At 46.2% G+C, this 12,565-nt stretch overlaps 1 protein-coding gene across 3 annotated transcripts in view; it reads left to right on the top strand.

The window, feature by feature from the left end:
• The window catches only part of LOC124622560 (protein croquemort-like), an 86,983-nt gene that overhangs the window by 49,507 nt on the left and 24,911 nt on the right, over window positions 1–12,565 (top strand). For all 3 annotated transcript variants that reach the window (XM_047148299.1, XM_047148298.1, XM_047148300.1), the window contains exon 7: window positions 10,623–10,914. In XM_047148299.1, coding sequence (XP_047004255.1) covers window positions 10,623–10,914 — 292 coding nt within the window. The remainder of the gene's footprint in view (window positions 1–10,622; window positions 10,915–12,565) is intronic.

Here is a 12,565-nt window from a genome sequence, read left to right as displayed (position 1 = left end):
GTAACTTTCAGTGGTGGTAGGGTGGACAAAAACGAGAAAAATGTCCAATAAACATGGGCTCTTAAGTGCGTACCTTAACAGCTATGATCACTTGCTCAGTAGAGGATATGTGTTTCACATTAGCGAAGATGAACGAATGGTCCCGTCTGTAACGGGAATTTCCGACCACCTTGTATAATACACTAGATGAAAGAGGATAATGTGAGCAATTTAATAAACTATTTTTCTAATTCTGTATATATCAAATGAAACTATATGGTTTCAGAAATTTTTTCAAGTCTCAGACTGAATAGGAATCGACGAATGAAAATTTGTAGTAAGTCCAGGATTCGAACCCAGGTCTCCTGCTCACTAGGCAAATGCGTTAACTACTATGCCACCCTGTGGCTTTGCACAACTGCACGGTTAACCCTAGCACCCCTCCCGTCTCAATCCAAATACCATTCACGCCTCATCCCACTTAGTATTCCCCCTAAACTCAAAGAGTATTGCAGAGGCTCTCCACCTGTGTTGAAATCACACCTCAGCATTGAATAAAACGGGGATCCTGCCTGAAACCCAGGCATAGATGCTTCAGTCAAATGAAACTACAGGGTTCCAGAGATCTATGATGTGCTGACCGCTGTGGCCGAGCTGTTCTAGGCGCTTCAGTCTGAAACTGGGCGTCCGCTACGGTCGCAGGTTCGAATACTGCCTCGGGCATGGATGTGTATGATGTCCTTAGGTTAGTTAGGTTTGTTCTAAGTTCTACGGGACTGATGACCTCAGATGTTAAGTCCCATAGTGCTCAGAGCCATTTTGAGATCTATGAAGTATGCATGCAGACTGCAGCGACAAATGAAAATTTGTATAAAAGGCCAGGATTTGAAGCTGAGTCTCCTGCTTATTAGGCAGATGTGCTAACCACACCACCACTATGCCAGAAGTGACTTTGCACAGCTTCACGTACCACCCTAGCACGCCTCACTCCTCTGTCCAAATTCCGATGCACACCTCAGTACGCTTGGTATTCCCCTTAAACTCGAACAGCATTGCGGCGCCTCTCCAGCTGTATTGGAATAGCACCTCAGCATCAAACGAAATTTTCATTCATCAAGCAGAATTCCTCATTTCGTTCGCCCTTCTTTTCCCAACCAACCTTGAAGAAATTATGCTACTAATTCTTCTTCTTCGTCACTTCATGTATCAAGCAAAGTCCCTGTTACGGTACTCCACCTATTGTGTGGTATTACACATTTCGTATTCCAGTGCGTTTGTAACTGAGAGCCTTGTTGGGAGTCTCTCTCTCTCTACCCATACAGTTCACAAGTTCCTTCCATTTTCTCCTATTTTGTCTTCAGGTGACAAAAGTCATGGGATAGCGATATGCACATATACAGATAGCGGTAGTGTCGCGTACTCGAGGTATAAAAGGGCAGTGCATTGGCGCAGCTATTATTTGTACTTGGGTGATTGATATTGAAAACTTTCCGATATGACCGCACGACGGGAACTACCTGACTTTGAACGCGGAATGGTAGTTGGAGCTAACTACATGGGGAATTTCATTTCCGAAATCGATAGGGAATTCAATATTCTGAAATCCACAGCGTCAAGTGTGCCGATAATACACATTACCTCTCACCATGGACAACGCAATTGCCGTCTGCCTTCACTTAACGACCGAGAGCAGCGACGTCTGCGTAGGGTTGTCAGTGCTAACAGACAAGCAACACTGCGTGAAATAACCGCAGAAAACAATGTGGGACGTGCCGCGACCGTATCCGTTAGGACAGTGTTCCGAAATTCGGTGTTAATGCGCTGTGGCAACAGACGACCGACGCGAGTGCTTTCTGTAACAGCCATTGCCTGCAGCGCCTCTCCTGGGCTCGTGACCATATCTATTGGACCCTAGACGACTGGAAAACCGTGGCCTGATCAGGTGAGCTGATCGTAGTGTTCGAGTGTGACGCAGACCCCACGAAGCGATGGAGCCAAGATGTCAATAAGCCACTATGCAAGTTGGTGGTGGCTCCATAATGGTGTGGGCTGTGTTTACATGTAATGGACTGGGTCCCCTGGTCCAACTGAACCCATCATTGACTGGAAATGGCTGTCTTTGGCTACTTGGCGATCATTTGCAGCCGTTCTTGGGCGTCATGTTCCCGAACAACGATGGAATTTGTATGGATGACAATGCACTGTCACTGGGCCACATTTCGCGACAGGTTTGAAGAACATTGTGGACATTTAGAGCGAAGTATTTGGCACCCAGATCGCCTGGCATGAATCGCATCGAATATTGGTGGGACATAATCGAGAGGTCATCTGTTCGTGCACAGAATCCTGCACCGGTAACACTTTCCCAATTATGGACAGCTATAGAGGCAGCATGATTCAGTATTTCTGCAGGCGACTTCCAACGACTTGTTGACTCCAGGTCTCGTCGAGTTGTTGCACTACTCTGGAAAAAAGAAGTTCGACACGATATTAGGAGGTATCCCATGAGTTTTGACACCCCAGTGTATATTCCTATATCTTTCCTTGTATCCTAATTCATTCTACGATCCTCCCCTTGTGCATCCTTCCGCTCTTCTTAGAAACGTTATTTTCTGAACCTGTAGTCTATTTTCTTGTCTCTTGCTGTCACCTACGCTTCACTTCCGTAAGAAGGGGTTGGTACTGCTGTGGTTTATAAAACTTCAGCTGGGTTTGTTTCCTGGTTTAATTCTGTATGCTTTGAACGACAATTATGGGAATAAATGTATTTAATTTTTGTTCTACGTCATGGTTATATTCGTAAGTGATGTCGCAACTTGGGTATTTAAAACGTACAACTTTCTCAAAGAGTTTAGTATTCAACACTATTTTACATCGTATTGGTTAAATGCCCTGAAATGCCATCACTTTCGTTTCATCTACAGACAATATTAGGCTGTAATATGAGGCTGTCTGCTGCAACTTAAGTACCACTGGTCATAGGACTCCAAAGTCTAAGGTTTGGCGCTGCTCTTGCCGGCCAGGCTCAGCGACGCTTCCAGCATAGCGATTAGAGCTAGAAATGTTGTGTTCCCCATGCAGTGGCCCTAAACCTGCCCATTCACAGCCCACTCGCCAACTACAATCGCGACCCACCTAACCTTATTTGCCTGTATTGACGCAGTGTGGACTGGTTGTTAGCGGTTGGGGTAAATAGACAGTGGCCCACTGATGGAATTGAGACACCCAAATCATGGATCCGACCCGAGCCCGTTGCCCACACACACAAGCGAGTGGGTCGACGTTGACCCGCTATGTAAGCATCTCGGCTAGTGGGTCAGAATGTATGTCGGGGCCTCTGTCTACAGCAGGCTGTTCCAGCTTGAGTGTATACCTCTGGGCAGCTGGTCACCTGCATGCAACAATGGGCATGGGTGGGCTAATAGTTGACATGCAGCAGCAGGTGAATATGGCATAGCCTATGCGATCATCTATGACTGGAGGTGACCAAGTGACTGGCAGATGTGTAGTACAAGTGCAATAATGCTACCTAGCTAGCTGCCTGGCTCTCAGTGTCGACTGTACCCCATGGAGAAATATTGCAAAAGAATGGTCTAGGTCATCAGCACCAGCTGGCACCTAAGACAGCACTTCCTTATCGTCCCCACTCACAGCCCGACTCCTCAAAATGTTCAAATGTGTGTGAAATCGTATGGGACTTAACTGCTAAGGTCATCAGTCCCGAAGCTTACACACTACTTAACCTAAATCATCCTAAGGACCAACATCCATACCCATGCCCGAGGGAGGACTCGAACCTCCGCCGGGACCAGCCGCACAGTCCAGCACTGCAGAGCCTGAGACCGCTCGGCTAATCCCGCGCGGCACTCTTCAAGTGCACCGCTAGCCAAATGAGTCTGCTTAGACCTCCTCGCCTGTGCGTGGACGATGGATTCATGGTTGGGTTAGCAGTCTGGATCCATCGTTTCCACTCGTGTATCGCTACCCTTACGCTTACCACTACCTGCTACCCACACTCTGTCAGTGACTCATTCGTTTTTTTTTCACTGGCTCTATTGCTGTTTTTGCTTGTACAATGTTTTGGGATATTTAAGAATATGTATAGAGTATAGCCACGTTTGTGGGAAATAAAATCGAAAGAGATTCCAAGAAGAATGTGGGGAATACGGCCTAAGAAGCTCTTGTAGCAAAGTGCAAAGAGATAAATCGTGCTGCAGACGAGACCTTTGTTGTGACAAATTTGTTCGCTCTGGGCGTCTTTCCGGAGACAGGACGCTAAATCAGCAACAGCAAATGCTGCTGAAATCGTGTGAAAGCCAATGCGCTTGTTGTACGCTCTGCTACGTTTCATCCTGAATCAAGGAGGTGTGTGATGTGGAACATCATCACTAGCACAGGGGAGAGATCTGGAGGACGCCCACAGTGGGGAACCAAATGCTGGCTGCAGTGAGTCAAAGATGGCCCAGCACGTTCCAGGGCTGACTTTTCAATGCAGCTGAGGCGAAATCGCACAGCTTGAAAACTTCTCCCTGTGGCCTGAAACCGTAATGTTGCTGACTAGCTGGTTTTAAGCAGTGAAAGTAGCTCTCATGTACATTTCATTCTTCTCGGTTTTAGGTCATACTAGTTCCAGCGCCGCTTCCATACCTGAGTGGTCAACACGGCAGAATGCCATGCAAGGGGCCAGGGTTCGATTCCCGGAGATTTTCTCTGCTCGGAGACTAGGTGTTCTGCTGACTGCATCATTATTTCACCCTCATCGACACGAAAGTCGACAAAATGGCGTCAACGAAAATGACTTGCGCTAGGCAACCAGTCAGCCCAACGGAAGGCCCTTCCCACACGCACATGATCATCATCAACATTTACAGCAATTCATAAAAATTGTTATACCGTAATAAGTTTTTATGGTCCGTAGATTCTTGAACTTGATTTTGCTATAGATTTATGTGAGAAAAGTTAGATTTATCTTTCAATTATTCTTTCAGTCATAAACGTTTCTTTAGTTTGTCTTCATCTAAACATAACATCAACGCTACAGCCGCAACAACGTTTCCCTTTTTCTTGGCATGATAAATCCTACCAAGCGACTGGCTTCTCGGCAGGAAGAGCCGCACGAGTGATCGCCGGTGCCCACTGCCGCGACTTTGGAAGTTGTGTCCATGCGTGCTGTTCAGCCGACCGGTCGAGCCGAGACCGTCTTGGCCTACACGGACTGGACACGCAGTCTTATATCGGCGTTCCCGAAGGGCCCATCACCGCCACGCCAACTCCGAATGGTCTGTGGCATGAAGCTAGCCCGCGTCCGTTAAATGTAAGCGCCTATTCTTCTCTGGAGGAGGAGAAGGAGATTAGTTTTTAACGTCCTGTCGACAAGGAGTTCATTGGAGCTCGAATTGGGAAAGGATGTGAAAGGAAATCGGCCGTACGCTTTCAAGGGAACCATCCCGGCATTTGCCTGAAGCGATTTAGGGAAATCATAGACAACATAAATCAGGGTGGCTGGAAGCGGGTTTGAACCATCATCCTCCTTAATGCGAGTGTAGCGTGATAACCACTACGCCACCTCGCTCAGCGCCTGTTCATCTCTGTAAGGCGTCTTTGAGTTGCTGCGGCCTCTGTTCCCGCCATCCAACTACCATAATTTGTTTTTTTCCTTCATGTACGGATCCAAAGCCTCAATGTATCGTCTAAATGGTGGAGCCATTTTAACCGCTGGAGCCTGTCAGTTTTATTCCTTTAATGCACCATGCATATGAATTACATTTCTGGCCAGTTTCAACCTTGAGGCATCATCAAATGCCTGCAGTATATTACCAAAGGTACAGAAATAAGTAAGACATATTAGTTTGCCTATTTCTGTACTTTTGGTGTCCTTCCCCAGCAGCTGAGTGGTCTGCGTGACAGACTGTCAATCCTAAGGGCTCCGGTTCGATTCCAGACTGGGTCGGAGATTTTCTCCGCTCAGGGACAGGGTGTTGTGTTGTTCCAATCATCATCGTTTCATTCCCACGCGCAAGTCGCCGAAGTGGTGTCAAATTAAAAGACTTGCACCCAGCGAACGGTTTATCCGACGGGAGGCCCTAGTCACACGACATTTATCTGTTTGTACTTTTGGTATTACATTTCTAACATTTGATGGTACCATAAATTAGACTCCAAGACGGTTATTCGAATATGAAATGCCTGGATGGGAAGCAGCTATGACATCCTTACAGACAGAACAACTTCGCACCCCTCCAGCAGCAGTCCTACAAAGACAATCGCTATACTTAAAGTGAGTTTTACATAACTACTTAGGCTTCCGCTGTCGGTGTCTTGATAATTAAAATTCTTCTGGGTGTGGGACCGCGTCATTGCATAAAATATAATAATTAGAAACAGTAAAACCAACATTTGGACTGTATTACAACGACCTCTTCAGGGCAACGCTGGTTTGGTGGAGGAAAGGTGCCTCTGCTTATTGAATAGGGTCCAATCCAATACGACATATTTGTGAAACTTTACTAGCCCTACAATATACGAGGGTTGCCCAGAAAGTAATGCACCGCATTTTGTTCTTCAACAATCGTTTGTTGAACATAATGAGAATTCAGTAATTAAAACTTCCGGGCTAAGAGGCCGTGGTCCAATAGTAGAAATACTTCTCCCTGACGTTTCGTTGCCAGCTGCGGGCAACATCATCTGAGGTGAGTCTACGACTGGCTGCTAGGCCGTGGAGGTCCTTTTTATATAGAGGGCGCCACCACTCGTCACGTGTTGTCAACACTAAAACTATCTCTGGCTGGCGTCATTACTCTCGATCGAAGGTAATCGATTGTCACACCTTTGGTACAGAGTCGATCGCCATATCTTATCTAGCTTCAAGCCTTCTTCTTTCCTGTTAAAATTATTGTGGTGTTTAAAAATCTCTACAGCCTCTCTATACATACGTGCATAATAATGCGATGTCTTAGCTAGCACTCTGTACCAAAGATGTGACAATCGATTACCTTCGATCGAGAGTAATGACGCCAGCCAGAGATAGTTTTACTGTTGACAACACGTGACGAGTGGTGGCACCCTCTACGCGCTCTATATAAACAGGACCTCCACGGCCTAGCAGCCAGTCGTAGACTCACCTCAGATGATGTTACCCGCAGCTGGCAACGAAACGTCAGGGAGAAGTATTTCTACTATTGGACCACGGCCTCTTAGCCCGGAAGTTTTAATTACTGAAGACGCCGACCGTGAAAGCCTACACGCTATGATAATGAGAATTACACACTCAAAAGAATGGCGTATTATCTACACAATTTTTTCACGTAATCTCCACACCGTCCTACGGCCTTCCTTCAGCGCGAAACCAGGGCGTGTGTGCTCCGTTGGTACCAATCCTTATCCTGTTGGCGGAGCCAGTGCTACACTGTATGAATCACCTCCTCATCGTCCTCAAAATATCTTCCAACTGCCTAGTTGTAATGCGTCAATCCTCACGAATGGTCTCCCCAACCGCTGCAAATCGTGGAGCTCCGCCGAATCGCCTTTGATGACCTCACTCTCTGTGCCCAGCGACTAACTGCACTTCTGCCGACAGCAGATGCTCCATAGACTTTGACCAAGCCTTTGTGAATATTCCCCACAGTTTCTTTCTCTGTAGTGAGAAATTCAATGACGGCACGTTGCTTGTAACGTACATCACCTACAGACGCCATTTTGAAACTGTCCTGTCGGAAGTGACGGAAACTTCGCGAGCTCACTCAGGAAATTTTTAATAATACATACCTAATGTTTCGTAATCGTAGCGTTCTTTTCGACTGAGAAAAAAAATGCGGTGCATTATTTTCTGAGCAATTGCCTACATAGGGGAGACAGGGAGACAGTTATCACACGAATAGCAAAACACGAACGCTATGTGCGACTAGCACAGCGTAATAAAACCACCGTGATTGTGGATAGCCAATCGTGTTTCAGGAAGCCCGTGTGCTGGCGAAAGAGTCGTGGATGCACCAATGCAAAATTCAAGAGGCTGTTGAAATTATTACGCAGAATGACAACATCAATAGAGGGTGGCTATAAACTTCCGCCGCCCTGGCCGCTGGCTATCCCAGTTCTACGGGTAGCGAGCGGTCGCAGAGCAGAAGCCTGACCGGGCACGCACGTGACAGCCCGAACAAACAGCTATAGAGGGCATTTCCGCGCTCACCGGGAAGACAAACATGCTCACCAGAAACCGAGAGCCGATTAGCATACCGTCGCGAATCACTGACAAGGCGGACTAGTCAACGAATAGCTTCTTTCCTATCCTCTCCCTTTCGTCACGACTAGTCTGTTATATTCTAGCGACAATAAAGTTTCACAAATATGACGTATGACCCCAATCGTCTGCAATAAACTGAGGCACTTTTCCTTCACCGAAAACCAGCCTTGAACTGAGGAAAACCGTTGTAATACCGATGAAACGTTCGTTTTAGAGTTTATAATTAAAATATTTCATACGGTGACGCGGTACCACATCAAGAAGAATTTTGATCATCATAAAGAGTGTTACAGTTTATGTAGTTCCGAGTTTGGGCACTTCTCTGTCAGAGCAATACTGCAGTTAAGAAGTCTCAAAAAAAGTATTTACAGGTGGACAATTATTTAATTGTTGGAAAACAAACGTAAATTAGTTACAAACTACGGTGTGCACACACTTTATTCAACATTTAAACGTCACTACAGATATTCGGATATAGGTTATGACATATTCGATATGCCTGCCATCATTGGTGATGATGTGGCTCAGACGAATAGCGAAATTCTGCGTGACCTGCTGAAGTGCCAGAACACCATTGCTGAAGATGACGTACTGAATGGCCGTTTCCAGCTCAGCAATTGTTTTGGGGCTATTACTGCACTCGTTGTCTTTAACATCGCCCCACAAAAAGGAGTGGCATGTGCTCAGATCTGTAGAATATGGCGGTCAATCGAGGCCCATACCAGTAGCCTCTGGGTACCCCAGGTGAAGAATGCGGTCTCCAGAGTGCTCCTCCAGGACATCAACACTCTCCTGTTTCGATGGGGTCGATCTTCGTCTTTGTATGAACCACATCTTACCAAAATCAGTGTCACTTTAGATAATGGGGGTGAAATCATCTTCCAGAACATAATTGCATAGGCTTCCGCGGCCAGAATCAGTCGACATACAGGTTTTCTGGGTATGGTACCGCGTCATAATGTAAAAAAACTACTGCTGCTGGAGAAAAACCAACGTTTCGGCCACGATTGCAGCGGCCTTCTTCTGGGTCTAATGGTGCGTTCTAGCTATGCCGTGTCCAGACAACAGAGGTCACGTTCTCCCTCCACCGCAATAACCTATTAAAATAAAGTTCCCTCTCCTTCTTCCTTAAGTGACCAATGAAACTAACTACCTTTTTTAAAATTATGACGTAATGGCATACGCAGTGAACACTAACAACAAAATATAAAGGACACTGCATAGTTATAACGCACCATTAGACCCAGAAGAAGGCTGCTGCAATCGTGGCCGAAAACGTTGGTTTTTCTGCAACAGCAGTAGTTTTTGCATTATGACGCGGTACCATACCCAGAAAACATTTATGTCGACATCTTCCAGAACCTTCACACACCGTTCGGTAGTCACCGTGTCATCAAGGAACATCACACCACTTATTCTGTGACTGGACATTTCGCACCACAGTCAGTTGTTGAGAGTGAAGAGATTTCTAGATCCCGAAATGTGGATTCTCAGTCCCCAAAATGACCCAAATTTATCTTATTGACGAACCCATCAAAATGAAAGTGGGCTTCGTCACTAAAGCAAACCATATTCACATCGAACTCCTGTTCTTCGGTTCTGTGGACAACAGTGTTGGCGAAACACAACCGCTGCTCCAAGGCTGATGGGTTTGAATTTTGTACGGGAAGAGATACAGGTCTTCAAATTAAAATGGTCAAATGCTTCTAAGCACTATGGGACTTTCTGAGGTCATCAGTCCCCTAGACTTAGGACTACTTAAACCTAACTAACCTAAGGACGTGACACACATCCATGCCCGAGGCAGGATTCGAGCCTGCGACCGTAGCAGCAGCGCGGTTTCGGACTGAAGCGCCTAGAATCGCTCGGGCACAGCGGCCGGCTGCAGGTCTTCAACAACAACTTGTCGCCGTGTCTTCCACTCGATTCTCACCTGTTGTGCAGCACGTCTGATCGATTTCCTGGTGCTGGTTTGAAACACAGCGCGTATCTTCTCCATGTGTTCAGGCGTTTTCACCCTTTTTGCACTACCGACGTTGCCAACACTGTCATCACGAACAGCAATCGTTCTCTCAAACTTTCGAATCAAATTCTTGATTGTTAGCACACCTGGACCGGTTGCCTTCAGCTTGAACTCTGTAGTAAACTTACTTTGAGCCGCAGTTGGGCTGTTATTGCTCACACAGTAGGCCTTCACAAGCGCTATATGCTCAGGCACGCTGTACCGTGACATTTTCACGTGCAAATGGCCGCCAACGACAAGGCGAGTGTGCATGCACACACTAATTCCCATCATGTCCCGCGGCCAAACATGCAGTTTGAATGTCCTAACGCAAACCGTTCAGAAGTTATGGCGATTTTATTTCACACGGTTCGATAATTGTCACGCTTTATTTATGTGCAGGACACTGAAGATGAGGTACAGCGGCGAAGCGAAGATCCACGGGCTGCGCGGCTACGGCTACCTGCTGTCGGATGACGTGTTCAATGCGAGCAGCACGGAGGGCGCGTGCTTCTGCCTGACGGGCAAAGACTGTGCGCCGGCGGGGCTCATGAACGCGTCCGCCTGTCGCTTCAACGCGCCCGTCTTCGTCTCGAGGCCTCACTTCCTGCTCTCGGACCCCTCGCTGGGCGCTGCCGTCCATGGGCTGCAGCCCGACCCGGACAAGCACAACTTCACGCTCGGCATTGAACCGGTCAGTTAGCTGCCGTACGCACACACGTTAGACGCTCTATGTATTCGCTCGTGAGTGTGTGAGTATGCGTGAGCGCGCGCGCCCATCTGTGTGTGTGAGTGTGTGTGTGAGCGAAAGTGCGCCTGTATCCCTTCCTGTGCGCCAGCGTTCGTTAACGCGCGCTTTAATGCATGCAGCAACATAACAAGGAGACAGAAGGAAAAGAGATAGGTAGGAGGTTGCACGTAAGGTAACTGCTTGTAACGTCCTTCGGATCTTCGGTAGATCAATGAGATTGTTCTTTCTTATGTATCGGTATCGACATTGCAAAAAGAACATTGATGAACTGAACTCGCGACTTGTGGGAGATATTTACTTCACCAAATGTCGTAATTAAATCGTTTATAATCGATGGTTTATCAGTTGCTATTTAAATATTAATGATAAGTTCAAATTAGTTCCAGCGACACCAAATTCTCTATAGACTGGTTGTAATCTCAAATCTATAATCAGTCGTAACAGCGTTTTAAATTCCTAACGTCAAGGAGTTTCTATATGAGCGCCGACGCTTCATTCAGACAATATAGCAGCATGTTATCTCTATAAATAGCGCAGAGCATAACTTAATCATAGCTAACACTTGGTTCAAGAATCATAAAAGAAGGTTGTATACATGGAAGAATCCTGGAGATAGTAGAAGGTATCAGATAGATTATATAATGGTAAGACAGAGATTTAGGAACCAGGTTTTAAATTGTAAGACATTTCCAGAGGCAGATGTGGACTCTGACCACAATCTATTGGTTATGAACTGTAGATCAAAACTGTAGAAACTGCAATAAGGTGGGAATTTAAGGAGATGGGACCTGGATAAGCTGACTAAACCAGAAGTTGTACAGAGTTTCAGGGAGAGAATAAGGGAACAATTGACAGGAATGGGGGAAAAAAATACAGTAGAAGAATAATGGGTAGCTCTGAGGGATGAAAGAGTGAAGGCAGCAGAGGATCAAGTAGGTAAAAAGACGAGGGCTGGTAGAAATCCTTGGGTAACAGAAGAAATATTGAGTTTAATTGATGAAAGGAGAAAATATAAAAACGCAGTAAATGAAGCATGCAAAAAGGAATACAAACGTCTCAAAAATGAGATCGACAGGAAGTGCAAAATGGCTAAGCAGGGATGGCTAGAGGACAAATGTAAGGATGTAGAGGCTTATCTCACTAGGGGTAAGATAGATACTGCCTACAGGAAAATTAAAGAGACCTTCGAGAAAAGAGAGCCACTTGCATGAATGTCAAGAGCTCAGATGAAAACCCAGTTCTAAGCAAAGAAGGGAAAGCAGAAAGGTGGAAGGAGTATATAGAGGGTCTACACAAGGGCGGTGTACTTGAGGACAATATTATGGAAATGGAAGAGGATGTAGATGAAGATGGAATGGGAGATACGATATTGCGTGAAGAGTTTGACAGAGCACTGAAAGACCTGAGTCGAAACAAGGCCCCCGGAGTAGACAACATTCCATTAGAACTATTGACGGCCTTGTGAGAGCCAGTCCTGACAAAACTCTACCATCTAGTGAGCAAGATGTATGAGACAGGCGAAATACCCTCAGACTTCAAGAAGAATATAATAATTCCAATCCCAAAGAAAGCAGGTGTTGACAGATGTAAAAAT

This window comes from Schistocerca americana, chromosome 7 (assembly GCF_021461395.2).
Source record: "Schistocerca americana isolate TAMUIC-IGC-003095 chromosome 7, iqSchAmer2.1, whole genome shotgun sequence".
NCBI lineage: Eukaryota > Metazoa > Arthropoda > Insecta > Orthoptera > Acrididae > Schistocerca > Schistocerca americana.
This window is presented reverse-complemented; position numbering and strand designations above follow the sequence as displayed.